We start from the raw sequence: 24,359 nt of genomic DNA, 5'->3' as shown, positions 1-24,359 counted from the left end.
AGGGAATGTGTCTGAAAAGAAACAACTTAAATTCTTTGTGTCAACTTTTGTATTATGTACAAAGTATAACATTAAAAGTTAACAAACAAGCACCAGAGAATTAAACAAATTCCACATTACGTCTAATAGCTATGCCATGAAATAAGATTTTATCTTCTGAGTCAAATAATGTTCCCCCACATAAGAAGCAAATGTCTTCTTCTCTAAAAGAAGGGAACTCTATAACATGGTTATTACCAGTTGGTAAGCATGAGATTCCACAGGATATTTGGTTTATCAATTAAAAACATTAGAAAATATTTCTGATTCTTTATGTGAAAAACCTGAATGTCATGCTTTATTTTCTATAGTGTGAAACCATGACTCTCTACTTATGCTTTCCTGCATCATATCATCCTGGAGTTTAAAAAGCATTTCATTAATAGGAATCAATAGCATACCTGATTATGATTCCCCCCCCAAAAAGAAAAAAAAGAACAAAAACAGAAAATGAACAAAAAAACGTATTCCAGAAATCTCCCTGGCAATTTTCTGTGATATCCAAGGAAATTTCTCACATGTTCCCATGAACAAGTCTTTTTAGCCACTAACACAAGATCAAGCACTTTTGGGGGCAAAGTTATCAGTGTCTCTAGTCATAGGGTCTGAGCAAGTATGGGGGCTCAAACTACTAGTGAGAAAGAGGCTGGGACATTGGCCATGCTATCAGGGTCAGAACCCTGAAGTAAGTAGTCCGACTATATGGGTATAATCACTTTCCTCTATAAGCTTGGGGCTGAAGCTTTCGCAAGCCAGCCTTACTGTGAGGTCATTAAAACCCAGGATGCTTGCAGGAGTAATCTCCCAGGAAGATGAGATGGTAAGCAAAATTTACCAAATATACAAAGAAAACAAATACTATGAAATCTTACACTTGGGCAAATAGTAATTATAATCATAATAATAACAACCATAAGAGCAGCTATTCATGAACACTAATTAGGTATCAAGCATTATACTAAATGCTTTACATATATGTCTCATTATTGTTCTAAAAACCCTGCGAGATAGATACTGTTATTTTTCCCTTCTTATGGGTGAGGAAACTGCAAGACAGGGATAGCAAGTAACTACTCAAGAACAGGAAGGTAGGAAGTTATGGAGCCAGAATTAAAACTTACGCATCCAAGTCCAGTGTTCATATTCTCAGCCACTATGTTCTACTGCAATGTGAAAGAACTTCAGTTTACATATAATTAATATTCCTAAATAGTTAAAGAGTAAAAGGCATAAATAAAATAATAAATTATTTAGGTTTTTATTTAAAAATCCATTAGGAAACATGGAAATTAAAAATATGCTGGGGCACCTGTGTGGCTCAGTCGTTAATCTTCTGCCTTCAGCTCAGGTCATGGTCCCAGGGTCCGTGGTGGGATCGAATCCCACATTGGGCTCCCTGCTCAGCGGGAAGCCTGCTTCTCTCTCTCCCACTCCCCCTGCTTGTGTTCCCTCTCTTGCTGTGTCTCTCTTTGTCAAATAAATAAATAAATAAAATCTTTAAAAAAATATATGCTTATTGAAATTAAAGTACCAAATGATGAACCAAGCGGTACATTGGACACAATTGAAGCCTGAATTGTTGAATAAAAAAATGAAGTTGAGTAAATGTCCCAGAACTCAATATAAAATATTAAAATATTAAAATTATAAAAAATATTAAGTAACATGAATAGAATAGATGTAGAGCTCTAACATAAGTGTAATAGGAACTATAGAAGGAGAGAATATGGAGGATGGTGATAGATTAATATCTGAAGATATGGTAACTGAGAACTTACCAGAAATAATAGAATATATGTCTTCAATTTGAACAAAATAGCCCAGAATGCTGAGTAAACTTAAAAAAGAAGAGAAAATGACCAAAAAAAAACCAAAACCAAAACAAAAACCCACACCAAAGGACATAATAGTCAAACCAAGTATAAGATTAATGACAGAGAGAAATTCTAAAGTATAATTGAAAGAAATTAGTAATGTAATTCAAAAGACAGTGGAAATGAACCTCCAAACTGCTGAGTAAAAATATCTTTAAAAGTTGAATTTTATACCCAGAATCTAACACTTAGGACCCAGATGAAATAAAAACATTTTCTAATGTATGAACCAGATTCTTGCTGCTTACATTCCAGCAAGAAGGAAAATAAAATGAAAAGGAAGATGGGGAGTGAAAGAAAGAAGAATGAATAACAACTAAAATTATTAATTCCTGCTGGTAAATGCCAGTGAGTATTGATTCTTAAAATACCAAAGAAATAACAATAAGTTTGTGTGCTCAAAAATAAGCTGTAATTAAAATTCTTGACAATAAAAATTGGAAGAAGTGCAGAGGATAGTTAAAGCAGAGGCTCTTGTCATATTCGTGAAGGGACTAGAGATGCGGACTAACTTTAGACTTTTCTAGAAAAAGATAAATTACGTTCAAACATCATTTGTATAACTTTAAAATATAAATGTGTGTATATCCAGAAGCTAAAGGAATACTGTTTCTCAATATTTTAAAACTCTTCATAAAATTAAAAAGAAAGCTAAAGTAAAAAATAATAATAACAAAAATAAATAAAGTAACACACCACTGATGTGGGTAAAATCCTTAGGTCTGAAACCAGATCAAATTTAGCATTTCAAATACAGACTATATAAAATTTGGAGGCATTCATTATCATTTCACCCTGACTTACTCAGACTCTTATTCAGGCTAATGACGGTATTAACTTTCTGAAAAAAACCAAAATCCTAGGTTAAACACTATGTAAGTTAATTAATTTACCTTTAGATAAAAGGTAAATTATCTTTGACTTTTTTTTTTTAGTTTCAGGTGTAGAGTTTAGTGATTCTTCACTTACATAAAACACCCAGTGCTCAAGAGCCCTCCTTAATACCCATCACCCATTTAACCCATGCCCCACCCACCTCCTTCCATCAACCCTCAGTTTGTTCTCTATAGTTAAGAATCTGTTTTATGGTTTGCTTCTCTCTCTCTTTTTCTGTTTTGTTTCTTAAATTTCATGTATGAGTGGAATCATATGGTATTTGTCTTTCTCTGACTGACTTCTTTCACTTAGCATAATCTTTGACTTTTAGATATCGAGGAAGTGCCTATTATCTATTGATGTAGAAATAGCCAGTATTGAGGAAAAGTTTAATATTTCCCTTAATTTATTGACTAAATTTTTGTTTTGTTTTGTTTGCTCAGATGATTTACTTTTTGTAAATTTTGTTTTTTCATTGTCGTCATCCCTGCTGAGATTGGAAAAGAAATAAGATTCTAAGCACACAGTGAACCTGTACTATGAACATTGTTGGCAAGTCATTCTGGATCAGCTGATCAAATAAATGAAGTTGGCTTAATTCTAAGAGGTTATCTGGGGGTCTTGGATGGAACGAACTCAAGTTTAATTAGATACTATTCTGACAAAGTTCATGGGCTTCATAGTAAAGTGACCATGGGTAAGTTATCTAACCTCTCTAAACTCTAGTTTCCTCATTTGTTACAAGAGAAAGTATAATATTGCCTCCTGGAACTGTTGGAAGTATTAAATAAAATTACAGTTGTGCTTGGCAGTTAATATCACTTGATAAATAGTAGCTGTTATTATTGTAATAGTTATTAGCTCCCATCCAAAACTATACAGGACTTAGTAAGATACTTAGAGAGAAACCAGAAAGTTCAAGTGAAGAGAAATCCCAAAAGGGTAAATACATTTAACTGCACATTTACAAATGCTAAGTTGATTCAAAGAGAATTTTAGAAAGCAGCCAAATAACTGTCTAGGGGTTTGCTTTCTCTAAATAGGAATGGTATGAAAAGCATTAGGAGGCAAATGATTATCTTTTCTAGAGTACTTGATATTATTTTTGCCTTGTGAGGTGAGTACCTTTTATCACTATTTTAACATTAATGTTATCTTATCAAAAATATTTTTCTCCATTCAAACATATAACATCTTAATGTGTTGCTTCAATTTTAATGTAACTCTTAACTACATCCAAAGAACGAACAATTCTAGCTAAGTAAGTCAATGGGAAAACATAGCGTGCGCAGTACAAATTCACTTTGGAGCAGATTTTGCTGGAATACGTCTCTCCGGCTAGGTGAGTGGCTTCTGTGATTACATGAGTCCTTGAACATTTTCCCTATCAGGGAGTCTCCTTCTTTGCATAAGGAGCTTTTAGACAGAAAAAGAGATCGTGGCTGATGCCTGCGCTACAGGGCTATTGCTGTGTGCATTTGTGCAAAGAGCACACTTTTAAAATATATGTTGGCCATTCTTTCCTGCCACCTGAACTCGCAAGAAAGAATAAACTGCTGCAGGGGGATGAGAAGAGTGCTCAGAGCATTGGAATGTTAGTGCCAGGATTAGAGTTTCTATTCATTTTCTGCATTGACAAGAGGTGGTTTTGTCGCCAGGAAAATGTGTCCTCTGCTCCCACGTGATGGACAGAGCAGACACTAGAAAGAAGAGGCTTCACTCTTTCCCAAATGGCAGCAGCTTTCTTTTCTTTTTGTTTAATAATCTTGAAAGGTTTTGTTATAACAGCACTTAGAACAGTACCTTGCGTGTAGTGATTTCTCAACAGCATCTGTAGTGAAGTATGAAGGCATGAGCTAATTGATAAGCGAATGGTTAAACCTAATCTTTCATTTCTACTGAAGAATCTTAGGATGGAAATAAAAAGCCAGCTAATAAAAATGGCAATCCTTATTTTTTGAATCTTTACTAATGTGCTAGGCTCTATACTGTTTTACATGCATTTTCACCTTTAATTGTCAGAAAAACTCTATGAAGTAGCTACTATTTTTTTTTTTTTAAGATTTATTTATCTATTTGAGAGAGAGAGAGCGCAGGGGAAGGGGCAGAGGGAGACAAGCAGGGGGAGCCTGACGCAAGGATGGATTCCAGGACCCCGAGATCATGACCTGAGCCGAAATCAAGACTCAGATGCTTAACTGATTAAGCCACCCAGATGCCCCAAATAGCTACTATTTTTACTTTCTGCATTTCAAAGGAGAAAACTGAGATTTATAATTTGAGAATATTGCCCAAGGACACCTAGCTGATCACCTAGCTTGTGGCAAGGCCAGGCTAAACCTTGTGTCTTACTTCTAAGTGTGGGGCCTAATGCCCTCCCAGCGCTGGAGAATAGGCACAATGCAGTAGCGGGGGCACGGTCACCTCAGAGGCCCAGATAATTAGAATTACCTCTGACATTGGCCTGGCATACTAGTTGACTTGGCCTGGTATTCTATTTCCAGAAGCAGTCACATTGCCACTTTTGTTACCCTGTGATTCCTGTGATTTTGTTCCTAAAGCTCTGCTAAAACAAAGAGGAGTTTCCACTCTGTTTCTACAACATTTGCAGTAGAGGGAAAATACAGGATATATAACAGGGAGGGAACGTGCCTTTGCTGTGTTCCAGATGCTCATCAGTGGCTCTGGCTTATAGCAGAGGACTAATATCCTCTTAAATTCCAAACTTTAACTTAAATTCATGATCTTGTCTAAATGGACTAATCCCAAAGTCCTAGTGGATGCATTATGATTCAGAGTGTAAGCTTGTTTGATCCCAACGCCAACGCTTGATTCTCCCAATAGAAGGAGGAAAAGGGAAGATGACCAGGGAATAGACTTGGTGCACAGAGTAGTGAACATTTAGGTGGCTCTTCTCGAATTTGCTCTTGCAGCTGCTGAAGGTCATGGGCAAAGGATTTCTCCAGCACCATTTCAGACCCTCGGGTATTGCAGAGATGGCCCTGGGAGCACCCCACCTGTCTAACTGGACATTAGTTTTCTTTAGGATATACCATATAGGCTCATTATTTTGCTATTCTTTCCTCTTGACTCTTCTCAGACATCGGAAAAAAGTAAAACATCCATTTTGGACAAAGTAAATGACTTAAGAGTACGGCCCATGATTCTCACAGGCATGAAGTAGTAACATTTTAAATTTCTTCACAATAAAGATAGAGATAAAAACAGAAGATGAAAGTCAAAGCTGTAACAAAGAAACTCATTATACTATATTTTCTCTGTAGTAAACCATAAATGCTACACACAACTGTAGTCCCTAATTTTATTAAGATTCTTAGCAGAAACCAAATCTCTTGGCATCTCATTTGGCATGTGAATTCCAACCGAAAGACACAATGGAGGCTGATCTTCAGACACTCTTCATCTTTTCTTAAAAACGGCATTCTCCAGTGACCTTTTTTATATGGAGTGAATAAAAAGGACTCTATATTTTCAGCACATATAGTTTCCTTGGTACAGAATTATCCTGTGACACCAAAGATGAAAGTACATAACACTTGAAAGTAATGAGCAATCACAGAGGTGCCTGCACCATGATAATGGCTTCGTTCTTTTCTGGCCCCACTAATCCAATGACTCCAAAATCTAAGAGCATAGAGAAGAATGAAATTCCTCTTCTTTGTCCAGTTTGAACAAACCTACAGAGATTCTAAAAGGTTAGGAACAGATATCATCAAAAGTAATCCAAATGATTCTGTAAGGGTCATGAAAGAGCCTTCCATTTAATCTTGAAAGCAGCAGCACCTCCCAAGGAAGTGGAACAACACTTTAAAGAGATAAGCCCTTAACCCACAGAGCAGGCCCTAAGAATAGGAATAGCTACCATTTATTGAGTGCTTACTATATGACAGGTACATTGCTATGCATTTGAGACACATTTCTCATTTAATTATCTCAACAATCATATCCCATTGGCACTATTAATGATGCTATTAAAGAAACTGTTGCATAGACAGGTTAATTGACACGTCCAAGGTCATATAGCTGACATACTGCAGAATTATATGATTACATCCAAGGACTGTCTGCCTCCAACATCCATGCTTTTAATCTCTGTGATTAATGTTTCTGTTAGTTTCATAATAATGTGGAGTTACAATGCACCTAATAATCCACTTAATCAACCTCACACTCAGGGCTGGAATCCTATTTGCAGCATCTTTGACATGTATTTGTACCCATCCAAGCTTTGTCCAAACATTGCTTGTAATAGAAAGGCCAGTGTGAGAGAAGGGAAAGAGAAAAACAAAAAGAAGCAAGAAATGTTTTTCTTTTCACTTTACAAACATTAGTTCTTATAAAAACCTGAAAGACGGATATCACTACAGACATTAAGTGGATAAGAAACTGAGGTTCAGCGAGATTGAGAAAGTGACCCTGACACATGCAACCCGTAAATGGTGGGGCTTTCTTTTCTGATTCTAAAGCTTAAGTTCTTTCCTTTCCACCAGCCTACCTACCTCTCGAGAGATACTAGTAAGAAGGCATTAATTCCATTTTTAAATGTAGGACAAATGTTTATAGTACACCTTCTTCACATCAGGCTCACAAAATCAGACAAATGGAACTGACATATTCCTTGAAAACTTCACATGTTGATCTTCTGTTAAAAGCAACATAGAGTAAGGAGCACTTGGGTGGCTGAGTCAGTTAAGCGTCTGCTTTTGGCTCAGGTCGTGATCTCAGGGTCCTGGGATTGAGCCCCAGTTGGGGTCACTGCTCTGTGGTGAGTCTGCTTCTCCCTCTACCCCCCCACCAGCCCCCAGCTCATGCTCTCTCTCTTGAAACTCAAGCAACTATTGTAGCCTCTCATCTGTGGCTCTAAAGATAAAAAGATCTAAGAGTGTTAATCTTCAGAGATTCTTTAGAGATTTACTATCTGCATAGGGACAGAGTTCCCTGTCCTTTGCCATATCAGCTGTGTTTCTCTGGACTGTCAATGTTGTTCTCAAGATGTGTAATCCAGGACTGAGAAAAATAATCCAGTCAAGACCTGACATTGTGATAAACCCTGTATTCCTATTAGAATAGTGGTTAAGCATTTAGGCCAGGAAATCAGATTGCTTGATTTCAAATTCTGGCTCAGTTACTTTCCAGCTATATGATCTTAAATAAGTTTTTTAACTTGTTGATGCCTCAGTTTCCTCATTTTAAATGGGAGAAAATGGGAACACCCATCTTAAGAAGTCACTGTGATGATTAAATGCTACCACCACATTGAGCTACTATTTGAGTCTGTACCCATAACTCCGCTTTCTCTCCTATTACAATAAATGAATTGCTCATGCTCTTATCTAAGGCTAAGCTCCACTTTGGCAGGAGATCCCAACCCTTCTTGACTAATCTGACTGCATAAGAGCCATAGTCAGGGAGATATAGTTAAAAGTAAGATTGAGGTTTAAAAGTAATAAGCAAAATGGTAAGTGCATCATTTGCTTAGTATGTGCTGACTGTGGTATGCATTATGGGAAAAGAAGTATGAAAAATAGACTCTATTCTCAAAAGATGCTACAGTGTTTGTGGAGATGAGACTAACATAGTAAACAATAGTTAACTGGGGAAGACATTTCATAATGAAGTGCTATCTTTGAAAGTGGTTCCAAGTTCTGTATAACTATGGGGAGGGAGACCTATGAGGTTTAATGTAGCTAGAGAAGACTTTTGGGAAAGAGGCGATCTCTAAATTGGGTCTTGGACGCTGAGCAATGCACTGATAAAAAGAAAGGAAAAGAATTTTCATTGATTAGTTAAAAAGAAGAGGAACCACTGACAGAGGCTAGGAGATGAGAATCAGTCTAGTAATTAAGGAAAGTAAAAAGAAACCCACACTTGCAGTGTAAGCCTTCATGGTTGGACAAAATCTTAAATGAGGCTGTGTAACAAGGGTCGATCTAATTGTGAAGTGTCATGAATGTCTGGAGAAAAGTTTTGACTTGATGTGGTAGGTAATTGGGAATTAATAGGTTCCTCAGCAAGAGAACAGTGTGATGCAATGGCGCTTTATTGAAACAAATCTGCTGGTGGGCTGCAGGGTAGAATAGAAAAAGAAGAGATGTAAGAGAACTGGTAAAAATCCCAAAGTAAAAAAAGCCTGAATTTGGTCTTTATGAGCATTTGGCCTAAGGCATTCCTAAGCAAAGGTAATATAATATTAAAAATAACTTTTATAATTTTGAATTTTATGATTTTTTAATCTGCAAGTGACTTGCAGATGTAATGTTATATTTGGAGGCATTAATCAATAATTCTAATTTTGATCTCACAGTTTTCTATTTTGAAGCCATTAAGCCTTGCTTTTCATGTCTCATATATTTTCACAAAACATTGAAATGCTGGCAGGGCCCTGGGACCTGAGCCTGTCATGCTTGAGAATAAAATATTCTTGAAGAGATGAAGTTCCTTTTTCCTGGTATTGTCCACTCTTTAATTGAGAAGGTAGAAAAACTCAAATTATGTATATATGGTCATGGCACCTTAAGCAGCACTCATAAATCTTTAGGATTTCACTTTAGTTATCAAAGTATAATGACCCAGATTTTCAAAGCAATCAGTTGTTTGGATTCTAGAGCAATACATTTATCCATCTTCAGTAATCCGCTGATGTTTAGGAAGAACAGAGAATTCTGCTTTAAGCAACTTTCTTCCAAAAACAGGGGTAAGAATGTGAGGATTTAACAAAAAATAAAAACTGTATTTACATTATTTATTGTTATTGTTATTGAAGTGTCTACCACTGCTTTGCAATTAGAAGGAAATGGATCAGGAAGTTCTATGGGCTCCAGCTCTTTGTGGTTTCCTTATAGGTTGGCTTTGCCCCCATAGCTCTATCCTTGTCTTTATTAAAAAGAAGAAAACAAGGCTTAGGAAAGATAAACCTAAAGTTTTCCTAAAAGATATAAAAAGTGAGGATCAATTCATTGGACAAAGAGCTACTTCTTTAATATAACTTTTATGTCCTGGAAAGGACAAAGCATGCTCTACTTGGATCAACAGTACTATTTCCAAACAGGAGGCAAACGTGGGCTATGTAGGAAAACATTTTTTCCCCAAAATGTGTTTTGTGGTTTGAGACTCTGAAGGATGAGGCATTAATTCTAGTAAATATTGCATTCATTGTTCCATTGCTTCTTTTAGATGTAATTGGGCAATATTAGGCTTACTGCAAATAGGTACAATATATTAACACCAGTGAGATTACTGATGTTGGTGTAAAAAATAAGTTAATATCTTTCTAAGAGATAAAGCCTTAAACAGAATGTTTTCTATTGCAGTTTAATGGCATATGGCTACTTCCAGAAGTTCTCCATGACATTTCTATTCTGGTCTAGAATAGACTACTGCTTCCGTTATGGTATGGAATGCTGCATGATCTATAAGCACCATAATCCATTACATTGGTCACTCCACATCTGGAAAGTTATAGTATCATAATACTGAAATATAAGAAGTGACATATCAGGCTTAGTATTACTTGTGATAGACAAACCAAGGTGGAATTTTAGGTTTGAGAAACATACTCCCGCTTCCCTTTGGTATTCAAAATGAGAAGCTGAATTGCAGCATAGCCAGCTGGTGGCTTCTGGGATGGCCATTTCACAATCTGAGACACAGACACTGAAAGGGAGGCTAGCTTTCACTTGGTGCCTGAAAGATTAGTAAAGAAAATTTAGGCCTTTATTTTGATGATGACCATTGGCATGTCTACAACATGTGTTTGTTATCTACGTGTGCATACACCACAAGTTTTAAACAAGGTAAGTCAGTACTCATCAGGCCCTTACTATGTATCAGAGAATGTTGTAAGTCCTTTACCGTATTAACTTACTTAACCTTAGTAATACCCCACAAGATAAGTAATATTGTTATTTCAATTCTATCCAACGAGGAAAGATCACTGTAGGTGGAATGTGGTTAGGCATTTTTATATTTTAATAAAATCCCTAGCTTAGATGCATTTTAATGTCTATTTTTTAAAGTAATAATTTTCCACATACAGAAGTAATAAAAGTTTCCTTTAAAAAAATATATATATATACATACATATATAAGCAAAAAATGAGTCAATAATTTTGGATGATACGCAGTTGTGGCAAATATCCTGGAAGTGGTAACGAAAATACTGAAGCTGGAAATGACGGTTTAATGGAATCAGCTGAGGGTCCTGGAGACCAATGGTTGTCAAACCTAATGCATCTTCTTGGAAGTGGTGTTGTTTGTCATATTATAACTAGTATCTAAAAAATATGTCACAGCTTTAAGATATTTGGTTTTCCTTTTCTTTTTTGTTTCCTCCCTCCCTCCCTCCCTCCCTCTCTCCCTGCCTCCCTGCCTTCTTGCCTTTCCTCCTGCCTGCCTTCCATCCCTCCATCTTTCCTTCTTTCTCCTTCTTACATGTTTTTCTCTAGTTCTTTTCTTCTTTCCTGAGAGTATTACTCCATGAGAGACTCAATCAAGGTTAAGGATTTCAGGAGATGTATTTTTTTTTTTAGATAATTTATGGTCACAGTTTTTACTTAATCTTCTACATTAATTTAATTAAGGAGGTTTAATAATAATGACACATCCACAGATCACGTGGCCACACAATAGTTATAGTAATTGTGTAATTATTTAAATTGGTCTTTTAGTACCTGAATTAGTCACAATGCCATATTTATCAAAAAAGAGACTCTAACAAATATTGAATCATAAAAGTTTTTCATATCTAGATAGATGAATAAAGAACATTAAAAATAAAAATAAAAACTTTGAACAGCAAAAATAGCAGCCCTTTTACTGAGGAACGTTTCAAATAGCTTTCTCGGTATGCCACTCTAAAATATAAGGCAACTACAGTGTGCGGGGAATAGCAATACTATGCTCTTTGGTGGGAATTGTAAAGAGAAGCTCCAGGCATTCTTCCTAATAGAGTGAGCTCCCTATTCTTTATGCATGGCCTGTTTTGTCTCTCTTCCATTTGAAGTAACAAGTTTCTTTCTCTTAACAGGATGCATTTGTCAATATCATCCAACCTTCCTCTGCAAACACTGCATCAGCCCACATATTTATTCTCTACAATCAGCTCCACAGTATCTTTGCCCAGCACATCTCACAGGAAGCCCTGTGTGATCTGCCCAGGACTCCAGAATGTAATCATAACTGCTTCTATACAGAAAGTCTGTAGGAGAGAGAAGTGATTTTTTCAGGGTGTACTATCAATGTGGAGAGCTAATGTGAAATCTTTAGGACCCCAAACTGCTTTAAAAATCCATAGTGGTGGGTTTTGGGTTTTTTCTTTTTTTTCCTGGACCACTATTATCAAAATAATTGCCTTTACTTTTTACTTTGCTTTATCATGAAGACCAAGGCAAGATGAGATGATCCTCCAAAGAATAGCGGGAAACTCTGTTTTTCTTTTATATTCAATAAATGTAGTCATTGATTTTATTCTCATGCACAACCCACGGTCAGACACTGTCAAGCACATCAAAAAATCAATTCAGAGTCAAGCTAGGTAAGCAAATATGGCAGGGGAGTTCTCAAAATCCCTCTTAGGCCACAGGTTTCTGGTTAACATTAGATTCCTTTCTGAAACCTGAAATTTAGAAGCTTCTCTTTGGAATTTGGAGTCATTTGCATGTGTTAGAAAACTTGACAAAGTTATGTACATTTTCTAAAGCTCACACACTTGGCAGAGCTATTCCCATTTATGCTGTGTACCCTCTCCAATTATTTTCATTTCTATAATCATGAGCAATGAAAGCATCAGACAGAGGTGACTGTCTTCACAGCAATAATCTGCAGGGGAAGACAAGCTTAAACAGCACAGAGAAAAGCTTCTCTGTGTGCTTTGCTCTGTGCAGGGGTTAAGAATGCAGGCGGAAATGAGGAAAGTTGGATTAAAATCTGCTTTCAACATTACGGTGGCTTTGTAAAATCGCTTCCCAAGGTACAGAGTAGTGGGTATATTGTGCTACCTTCCAGCCAAGGTGGTCACTATGTGTGCATGTCTGTTACATTAGAAGGAAAATCTTAAAGCAAATTAAAATGTTACGGGGGAAGAAAATGGGAGTCAGGAGCACAGTGAAAGTAAGACTTCTTTTGTTTCATTGTTTGACTTTAGAACCATGTAAATGTTTTATATATTTATGAAACAGAATTCAATCAAATTTAAAAAATCCAAACCAAAAGCCAAATGCACTTCTTTAAGTGGAGGCTTAACCATATAGTAAGGCACTGAAGTTTAAAATGTAACTTTAAAAACAGTAATTCTACTCTATGTCCCTAATAGGATACACCCTAAAGGCAAAATCACTGTGAAGAAATTTTAACCTGTTTTTGGTAATGCCATCATTAGTAACAATAATGTTGGTATTTTTATTTAAAAACATATATATACATATATGTATGCATATATGTTATATATATAACAGGATAAACTAAATAAATAATCATGTTAATACATTAGAAATCAATTTTTTTCCTGGTACTTTCTTTTTATTAAGGTTTATGTAACTACATTTTATATGGAACATTTTCATTTAGCCTTTTTTTTTTTTAAAGATAGCTATCCATTCATTTATTGAACAAATGTTTGTTTGAGTTCCCAGAAGTTGTCTGCTAAAATATGATAACACTCCCCATAATACCAGGTTGGAGTTTTTAATTTTTTGTTTGTTTTGTTTGTTTGTTTGTTTGTTTGTTTTTAGGGTGGCTGTATAATGTATCTTTCTTTTTAAAAATATTTTTAAATTATTTTTAAAGAAGATGAAAGAAACAAACGTAAAATCAAAGAAGTTGAATAAAAGCCCTGTAATTTTAAATTTGAATCAGAAATATCAATACAAACTGTGTAAGGTGATGTATCAGAAGACAAGGGAGCTCAATGACTACTGAGGTCATGTTGAAACAACTCAGGAGCAAACTTAAAGGGGGTTCCAGTGGCCAAAGACAGGACAACGTGAGGAGTGAAAGTAAAAACAGCTGCAGGGGACTGGAACAGGCATACCTATTTCAACCTGTGACTTCATAAGGATACACACACAAGAAAACAACAAAATGCCAAACCTCAGTGGTCACATTTGGGAGATTCTAGGGACACGACTAGCTATTTTGAAAACTGCTAAATAAAGGGAAACAATCAAGCATTTATGCCGTCTTCACCGCAACAACTTTATTTCAGGATTACCCAATAGTCGATGAGGGAAAGTTCTTGCTTAGAGAATAAGCTAGTTAATAAATAAAGAAAGAATGATAGAATATCACCATTTTGCAATTTCTAAATCAGTTTGGGCAAAGACTATCAGAGACTGCTAAAATTGTCATGGGCTGAGTTGTGTCCCCCTGAATTCATCTGTTGAAGTCCTAACATCCAATACCTCAGAGTGTGACCTTATTGAAGGTAGGGTCTTTATGGAGGTAATCAATTTAAAGTGAGATCATTATGGAAGCCCTAATCCAATATGACCAGTGTCCTTTTAAAAAGAGGACACAGAGATACACATAGAAAGAAGGTGATATGAAGAGACACAGGGAAAAGCCAGTCATGCTAAGAAGAGAGGCCTAGAACCAATCCTTACCTCATAGCCCTCAGGAGGAACCAACCTTGTTGACTCCAGAATTGGGAGACTACAAATTTCTGTTGGCACCCATTTTGTGGTACTTTGTTACAGCAGTCTCAGCAAACTAATGCAATTACATAAAAATTAACAAGATTATTATAATGGATAGATCAAGTTGTCAATGCCTGAATCTGCTCATCAATCTTCACATCACAAACAGAGACAGGAAGGCATTTTGTATCTCTTGCTAGAAGTGGAGAACATGACTTACGAAGCAAATGAAATGTGTGTACCTGTTTGACCTGTTTGACCTTGACAATAAATTATGAGGCAAGAAAAGTTACTTTAGATTCTCTTGGTGTTGGTATATAGCATAATAATAGTACATAATTCATAGTGTTGTGGTAAAGACCAAATATGACAATAGAGGGAGAGCCCTTAGCATAGTATAGTCTCAATTATTTATATAGTTGGGTATTAGTTAGCACATTTATATACTTGGATATTAGTATAGCACTCATGCATAGTATAGTTGTAGTTATTTATATACTTTGGTATTGGCTAAATTCCTTGATATAATTGCCATCAATATTAAATGCTGTGATATTTATTATTTATTCTGTATGTGTTTACGATATGTGCACACAAGCCCATATAACACTCAACATACTTACAAGGTCCAATCTGAGCCAGTATTGGGCCAAATGAACTTTCACTATTCATTCCACTCCCCATTCTCACATAACTCCTCAAAACCACCTGGCCCCAAGCTCACCTTTGGTAGAAGATGCAGGAAAGAAGCATTGTGAATCGTGTAAAGAAAAGCCAAGGCAAGGGTTAGGAGCGAAAGGCAAAAGGAAGGGCAGTTTTAAGAAGGTTAAGTATTCCACTAAATATGCTCCCAGATTCAGTCATTCCATGCCTGCCATTTTCAGGAAAGATAAACACTGTCTTTCAGCATCCACAGGGTCAGACCTTGGAGAGAATCAGTGTTTGCAGCCAGCTGGATCATGTTTGGACAAGAGGCAGAACACATCTGGTGATTAATAGTGATAATTGCTCTTTGGTTAAGAGCCATCATTTAGATATAGGAAATGTTGCAGCTGACAACGATTGTGAGTCAGGTGACTGCATCCAACAAATTTTCATTTCAATTTTTCAAACGTTTATTTGGTTTGAGAGAGAGGATCAAAGGTTAAGGAAATACAGAGCACATTTTCAGCAGACATACAGTCTTGTTGGTATCACAGGAAAATAACCCTAAGTAAGACACAGAAAGATATAACATCAAAAGAGTGTTACAAATCTCATGGGCCTACATGAGATTAAAGCAAAATAAGGTATCAAATCGGAGAGTTTTTATTTGGTTAAAAAGATTGTGAAAGTCCTCATGGATAAAGTGGAATTTCAGAGAGGTTTTTAAGAAAAAGGAGTAAGGTGGAAGACAGTGGTGGAGTGAGGGAAAGAGAGTTTGGGGATAGAGAAGGGAGAGCATTTCAGCAGGACTCTGAGGTTGTCAGATAAAGTACAGGACGCCCAGTTAAATTTGAATTTCAGATAAATAGCATATAGTTTTTTTAGTATAAATATGATCTATTTGGGTCATATATTTGGGTCATACTTGAGTTTGAAATGCCCTGAGTGTGTTTAGAGAAACAGGTAAGTTGTTTTATAAAAGTTTAGGCTTCATAGAGGAAGGAAATGGGTGATGATGTGGGAAAGTTGTTTTGGTCACATACAGAGGTCTTAGATTACAGACAGAAGAAGGAAAATGTGATTTTATGGGGACTTGGGAGACATTTTTTTTTCCTGTAGGAGTGATATGATCTGACACGCACTATAGGTAAAATAAGATGGCAGTGATAAGAACAAGAAAAATTGAGATAGGAGGTTGGCCAGGAAGTGACAGATAGTGAGGATGTTAATTTAGATGATGGAAATGGTTTGTAAATGGACGTGGCTGAGATACAGCAGAGCAGAAGCAATAGATTGGATCTCAGAACAAAAGAGATGTGGAGTCAAAACTGCCTGCAAGGTTATTCCTATTGACTTGGAGGATGACGATTTTTGTTAGCAGATGTATAAGGAGGAGAATCTGGTTTTAGAAAAAAAAAACAGATAATAGGAAATAAGGGTCATGTCAGGAGGATCTGGCCAGGTGGGCGTCCAGATACAGATGCTCAGTAAGCAATTACAAATATTTTTCTGAACTCAATAATTTGGGATTTTAGATATTTAAGCTGTCACCTTAGTGAGTTGGTCAAACCTCAAGGAATCCCGCTAATTCACCATTAGAGGCCAGAGAGGAACCAGTGGGGGAAGAGCAAAAAGACCAGAAGAACAGCAATAATGAAAAAACTGCTCCAAGTCTTGGAAATCCTGAAGTCCAGGTCAGTCACCACTCTTAAATCATTCAGAGAACCCAAGAGTATAGATTGAGAACCAGCAACAGTGCTGGTAATTTTGGAGAGTTGTTTCAGGAAAGTAGCATGTGTGGGGCCACGGTTTTGGAGACTGAGCAGTAAATGGTGAGAGAGCAGAGGAAACCAAAGATGTAAGATGTGAGAGGACTGGTGTTTGAGGACAAAACCAAGGGGAAGGAGCCAGTGGGGAGGGAAGACTGAAGATTTGCTAAAAGAATGGAGCAAAGTCTGAAAAGAGTGTGCAGCAAGAAAATTAAATGCATATGTGGAGAGATTGGCCTTCGAAAGAGGAGAAAATCATCCTCAGAGTTAAATGGAGGGGAGGAAAGACCGAAGTTTAAGGCTTTGATGCCATGACACTGAGGAATTTGGTTGTTCAGTCTCCACGTTTGAGTAAGGAAAGAAGTGCCATTATGTGCTTTAAAAGGAGCAGGGTGGAGCGGTCGAGGGACACAGACATAAGTTCCAGTCTCCTGCCACATCTTACAGCACATCACAGACATCTTTCATGTAGATCTCGAGCAAAATGGAAGAAGTAATAGTGAGTGTGGCGCTGCTCCTTGGTACAATGCATTTTGTCACAGCAGCAGTAACCTGGTAGCAAAACACATAAGGAATGGAGTCTCCTCTATTTGCTGAGCGCCAGCCGCACAGCAGCCTGGCTCCTCCAAAAGCACTAGACTCCCATCAGACACCATTCTGTCACTTTAAAGCGTTATCACAATTGTGTGGCCTTCCTTGTGTGGCAAGTCTGATCTGACATAGTTCACAAAAATAGAAAACCACCAATTTTATTCCTGTGGCTTCATACGCATTGTCTGAGCATCTCATAATGAGTCTGAATATAGAAAGACTGTTATTTAGCTTAATGATATGGTCTTGTGATTATGGAATTCCTGGTTGAAGGGGCTTTCAGTTACATTCAGAAAATCCCATTTATCCCATCAATGCTAAAAACAACCCGTTAGTGTATGGTCTCATTTCATAATGACTATTAGCTGGACTTATGGAAAAGGATAAGGCAAGAATTTCTTTCTCCTCATTATCCATGTCTAAAATAAGTACAGCTATAAATATGCCAATACATATGTTATACGATAAGGACTTTCTAGTACATGTGCTTAGGAAGTAATACATGGCAGTTACCCTTAAAAAGGCAATTACCAAGAAAAAAAATGCAGATCCTCATTTCTAAGACTAAGAAATGTTATATCAGAAGAATTAAAATAAACATGCCTGAATATATAGGACCATAGAAGCAATGGAAGTTAGATTTGGAAGGGAATTTAGGGAGAATTATATGCAATCTCTTCCCTTTAAGTCTGAGGGATCTGAAGCCCAGAGGAGGAAATAGCTTACTGAAGAGCACAATCTAGTTTAGCCTCAAGTCTTCTGACCCACAGTCACTGCACAGTTTCCCTCTGCCACAATGACAAATTTCTATCAGGCTTCTGAGGAATTATTTCCAGGGCCAGAACAGTGAATATATGGCATATACTGGGCACTCATTGAATTTTTTTAAATTATTTATTTTGAGAGAGAGAGAGAGAGAGAGAGAGAGAGAGAGGGGGAGCACTGTGTGAGCAGGGGGAGGGGCACAGGGGGAGGGAGAGGGAGGGGAAAGAATCTCAAGTGGATTCCCTGCTTAGCACAGAGCCTGATGTAGGGCTTGATCTCAAGACCCTGAGATCATGACCTGAGCTTAAACCAAGACTTGGATGCTTAATCGACTGAGCTGCCACCCAGATGTCCCTGAATATTTTTTTGTTTTGTTTTTAATTGGACAACTGTATCTCTGTTTTGGTCACTGATGCCCCTGGGAATTAGAGAATCACCCTCCATGTGCAGTTTTTCCAGCACCTAATAAGGCTATATAAGGCACAATGACTTAGAAAAATATAATTTAGAATTAACCATGTATTAACATAATCATTATGTCATAAGAATCTCCCAATTATGTATCAGGGATTATTAATCCACTATTGCAGGTGCTAGAACTAAGACTCAGTAAATTTGTGTCACTTGTTCAAGGTCAAACAATCAGAAATGTTGGAGTTTGAGCCCATTTTTGGTCCTTTGACTCCAGATGTCATGCTTTCTTTGCTATATCTTATGGTTTCTCCAGGATGTTTATAAACTCCAGGAAAAGAAAAACAAACCTTTGGGGGGAAGAGGTAGGGAAGAAAACAAGGAAAGAGAAATATCAGAAATGGTGTGAAGCTCTTATGGAGAATGCTGGTGCCAAAAGAGATCAGAGTTCACATAATAAAGGAAGGATTTGTGTTTACCTTTGGGAGATCTGTCTGGGGGCTCCAAGCCTGGGTTGGCTCCAAAGAGGAGAAAGCAATCTTGTACAACTTGGAAGGAGGTGTTGACTTCTAAATGTGTATGAAAGGCAGTGGGGTAGGAAAAGCACATGTATGGGAATCAGGATACCTGGATTTTAGTCCCAATTCTGCCATTACTTTGTTGTGCCCTTAGAAAAGTCCTTCCTGTTTTGTGCCTCAGTTTTATCAGTTTACAATGAGGTGTGTTCAACTTCATGGTTCTCAAATATTTTTCTCCCTTTCCATCAGTTCCCATTGGTAGAGGCTACCAATAATTTGAGAAATGCCTGAAGTGAGACTCTGTAAACTGAGAATGCAAACTACTTTCTTGCCTATAAATAACCTGGTTCCTTTTTCTTTTAAACAAAAACAACTTTTTATACATTCTTTACTAATCACATATAGTGATTATACATGTAATTGATTAGCTTACTACGTTGGGTTATGGAATTATTCTCCCAGAATACTTTAGAAGAGTAATTTGTCCCTTTACACCTTGGTTATATCCGGTAGAAGTTTCATAGGTGACAAAAAATTACAACTGATTTCCAGTGTAGGCACCATCACTGATGATCACTATTGATCTTGGATTAGGAGATTTTGTCAGTAGTAACTATCAATACACTCAAGGGAATTGTTGGTTTATTTTACCATTTTTCTGAGAGATTTTTAGGTCAGAGATTTTAAACTAGAATTGAAAGCTCTTGGGGTACTGAAAAAATGGAGAAATTACAAATGTTATTTTGCAACTAATGCTGTTTTACTATGCAGATGAAGTCCAAAACTATCAACTAAATAATCAACCACTGGGTTAAGTTCAGAAGTTTTAGCGCAGAACTTAGTGCAGAAAAAAAGTGCAATTTTTTTCACTTGCATATTGTTTTTGGGTATCCGTGAATATACAGAAATTAATTGTAGCATTTTATCCCTTGTCTAGAGTTTTAGCTTGGTGTGGATGGTGTGTGAAGAATTTTAGGGGGCTTATGAAGACCCTAAATTAATGGGAAAATTTGGCGCACATATGAGTTTGTGAATATAGCTCTCATCAGCTTCTCAAAGATATCATGAAAGGTGACAACAAAGGTTAAAGAACCACCACTCTACATATCCTACAATAATATGCCACAATTCAGGTATTTCTTTGGTAAAATGGGAAGCTGATTTGAATTATAGCTCTAAAATTTTTAATAAACCATTAACCAAATGAGGGTTAATAGTAGACCACTACAGGTGTATCATACCTCTTTTATACTTGATACATAAAAAGCCAAATAAACAAAATAAAACCCATTATGGTGTAAAACATTTTGATATAAATTAAAGGTAACCTAAATAAATGAAGGTATATCATATTCATGCATTAGAATATTAGATAATTTTAAGATATTCATTCTCCCCAAATTGATCTACAGAGTCAATGCAGTATCAATTATAATTCCAGCAGAATTTTTGGGTAGAAATCAACAAGTTGATTCTAAAAGTTATAGGAAGAAGCACAAGGCCTAGAATATCCATAGCAATCTTAAACAGTAAGTACAAAGTTGGAGGATTTACACTATTTTATGATTTAACATATAGCTATTATAATTAAAATAGTGTGATACTGCTTGTGGATAGACAAAAAGAACAATGGAACAGAGTAGAGCCTAGAACTAGACCCCCACTTATCCAGTCAAAGGCATCAACACAATCTGGTGGGAAAAGAAGAATCTTTTCAGTAAATTATATAACTGGATATTCATATGGAAAAAATTGAACCTCAACCCTTACCTTACATGAAACACAAAAATTAATTCAATATGGATCATATACCTAAATGCAAACACTAAAGGAGGGATTTAAGGGAATGAAAACACTATGAATCTTCTCAAAGTCACCAAAAATTATTTTCCTACTTCTTCAAGATATTGTTTCCTAATTCTCTTTCATAATTAAGTACTTAGAACACATTTCAGTTCGGTCTGGGTGGCTCTGAGATAATCAAGCAATCAGCTAAAAAAAGATTTAACTTCTACAATAAGTTAGATATAAAATCTGGCAAACATACATTTTCTTATTACTCTGTTTATTATTGGAAGTTCAGGGCAAATAATTCACTTACCTTTGATGAACAAAATTGCCTAGGTTTAACTCCAATGATTCCAAAAGAGATTTTCCAGTCTTTAATTTAATTTTGTTATGGAGATAACATAAAAGTGTCTCTATATTCTCCTACTTGCTTCTCTTCCCACTGCCCATTCCCAAAAGTAAAAAATAAAACCTAACAACAAGAACAGCAGTAACAGTGAACCATGCAACACAAAGTCATTTACCGGAGTCCATAGAGAACCGTTCCATCAGGATGCAGTCGGATCATTCGATTTTTCACCGTAACCCCATGCACAAATGATTTCTTGTCATTCAGAAAGTAGGTGTCTGGCACCCAGAGTTGGTCAGCTACCCTGTTGTCTAATGTGAGGTTTAGTGGGATTCCAGAATAAGAAAGCCTTTTGTCTTTCCAAGACTGCTGGAAATACATGGTGAGTGTATAATCCTGTGAAACAAATGAAACACAAAAACCAAAAAATTTGATCATCATCATCATCATCATCATCATCATCATCATCATCACCATCATCATCAAAGGCCTTTCGTCATGAAAGCAACAGTCTGTGGTATCATATGTTCCCAGAGACCACTGTTCTGCTGTCCCCGAAGTTACACCTGAATACACGGAAATTTGCACCTCCAGGTATAGGGCAACCAACAGGTTAGAAGTACTGGAGCAATAATTGAAGGCATGCGCAAGTGTTCACTCCAATGTAGGGAAAATCCATTTAATTGAATTTTGAGGTTTGAAGTTAAGGTAATGGTCATGGGGTAGGTCATAAAGGGAAGTTGTGCTGAGAGATCCATGTTCACAAAAATCTACCTCTGGATATTATATTTATGGTACTATTTGGCGGGGAACGTGTGCTCAATAATAACTAAAGATTGATGCACTTGAAAGGAGAAGGTGTTTTCCAAATTGCAAATGCCTTTTGAATGAATACTGCTCTTTGCCTTATAAAGGTCATCAGTTACCATTATCTGGATCTTTCTAGCAAATTACAACTTGTCTACTGGTACTAAAAAGTAGTTTATAAAGCATGTTTGGATGGAGATATTTATTTGGCCTGAGAACTGAAATCAGTGGTGGAACTGCTCAACTATTTCTCTCTTATCTCATTCCTGCTTTGTTTTAAGAACTGGTTTGACTTCAGAGATGGGTTTGTATTTGAGTTTGTTTCCTCACCTCTTGTAAAAGGTAACACTAAGGACATCCTTTTGCATTTTTTTTTTTCTGCCCAGATTTTCCCTAGCAGTGAGAGACAGGAAGATTTGGGCTCAATAAATAAATCAAGCTACTAGAGAAGAACCATGATGATTATCTGAGTTTTAGTTGTCTGTTTTTAAAGAGCTCTAGTAATACAAAGTGTAATTGTCCATTAAAAAATGGTAGCAGTAAAATCATAAAGTCTTTAAGATGTGAGTCCCAATGTAATAAAAATAGAAAGTTCACTTTTTCTTTTACAGGATATTTATTTATCAGTGTTGACTGTGAATGCTTTCGCAGCAGTTAAGAAAACACTGCAGAACTCCTGCACAATGTCTGTGTACTGCTATTGTTGTCTACACAACTAACCACATCATACCTTACATCTGGGCAAACCGTACTTTATTTAGAACGCTTTATGGATCTATATGCATTTCTGAAAAATCCCAAAATATAAAACAATATTCATTCTGGATAATGAGTTCCAGTGTCCTTTAACCATTATATTCAAGAACACTTACACTGTTTACTCAGAAGGCACTGTGCAATAATTCAAAGCCATCCTTTCTTGTTCATTAGCTCTACACTATTAATCACACAATATTAATCACACACACCTTAAAGGTCTAAAAGCTCCTTCCACCTTACCTACATTTAACAAAAAAGAAAATCCACAGTGTTACATACAATTCCCTTCTCAAATGCTACTATTCTCAACTGTATTGTCTTCAATTTCTTAACATAACACCTTTTTGGAAGAAAAATGAATTGGGCAGATTCTGGGCCTTAGATTTCAAAATACCTTGATTCTAAGATCTAACACATGTAGAGCTATGTAGCCATGATGAACTTAACCCTCTATATCTCAGATGGCTCATTTTTAAAATAAAAATAATAGCATTTACTGGCTTACTATAAACATTACTTGGGAAAATTATGGGGAAGCCTCCTTAGAAACTGTAACATGCTAAACAAATATATTAACTTCAAAATTGTTGCTATCTAAAGATTAATATCATGCTTCCAAATTACTTTGAGTGTGCATATTCATTTTCATAAGCATTTCTATTTTTAAAGAGATGTTTATGGGAAAAAAAACCTTGTAGGCAGAAATACCTCACTGACAATGAAAATAAGCAATTGTCTGTAATCAATCGCAAGGCTTGGTGTCCAGTTCTTATTTGTCATTCAGTCAATGTAGGAAAATTAATAATTAGCCAAAGACCTGTTAATGTAAACTTTGCCTCAGTGAGCAGCACAGTCAGCAACGGAATACACTGTTGCAGTATTCATGCCCAATAGTCATTAGCTTCCAGATCTTCACAAGTGGGACAAAGGATTTCCTCACAATGAGACCATGGGGCTAAATTCTTATTCCACCTTTTTCTCAATAGAGTTTTGGCGTGTGATGTGGAAAAACTTATTCTTGTAAAGTAAAAGGGTTATAATGGCGAAACAATACTCTAATGAAAATATGAGTTTGTGGTAAGTAAACAATGGAGAGTCAAAAGGAGAAAATAGTGTACACATGAGTAATCTCTGCATAGATTTAAGTAAGTGCATGTGCATGGGTGCATGGGTGTGCATGTGTGTAGACCTTTTCTCTTCCTTTTCTGGAAACTGTTTTGTTTCCTGTGGAGAGAGAACTGTACGCATGCAGTGAGATCTGTGCTCTACACAACTCCTACTCTGTTTTCACTAAATATTGGCTAAAAATCACATCATGGTTCGAAATTAAAACAGTAATTTATTACCCTATTTGCAAGAAGAAGTAATTCAGTGCAAAATATTTCTGCTTGTATCATGTTACATTTGGAAGTGGCACAAGTACCCTTCAAAATTTTTCTTATGTATTTCTAGCATTATTATTCTAATCTATGACCTGATTCCAGGATAAATGGAAATATGGACATATGAGATTGATA

General features: G+C 36.4%; 1 protein-coding gene across 2 annotated transcripts in view; it reads right to left on the bottom strand.

The window, feature by feature from the left end:
- Nucleotides 1–24,359, bottom strand: part of GABRB1 (gamma-aminobutyric acid type A receptor subunit beta1) — a 375,956-nt gene that overhangs the window by 237,127 nt on the left and 114,470 nt on the right. For both annotated transcript variants that reach the window (XR_004298852.1, XM_032400304.1), the window contains exon 4: nt 21,452–21,672. Coding sequence is in view for 1 of the 2 variants with exons in the window: in XM_032400304.1 (XP_032256195.1) it covers nt 21,452–21,672 (221 nt within the window). In the remaining variant the exon portion in view is untranslated. The remainder of the gene's footprint in view (nt 1–21,451; nt 21,673–24,359) is intronic.

This window comes from Phoca vitulina, unplaced genomic scaffold (genome assembly GCF_004348235.1).
Source record: "Phoca vitulina isolate PV1807 unplaced genomic scaffold, GSC_HSeal_1.0 scaffold3, whole genome shotgun sequence".
Taxonomy (NCBI): Eukaryota; Metazoa; Chordata; class Mammalia; order Carnivora; family Phocidae; genus Phoca; species Phoca vitulina.
Note: the sequence above shows the minus strand (reverse complement) of the source record. Positions and strands in the feature narration are given on the sequence as shown.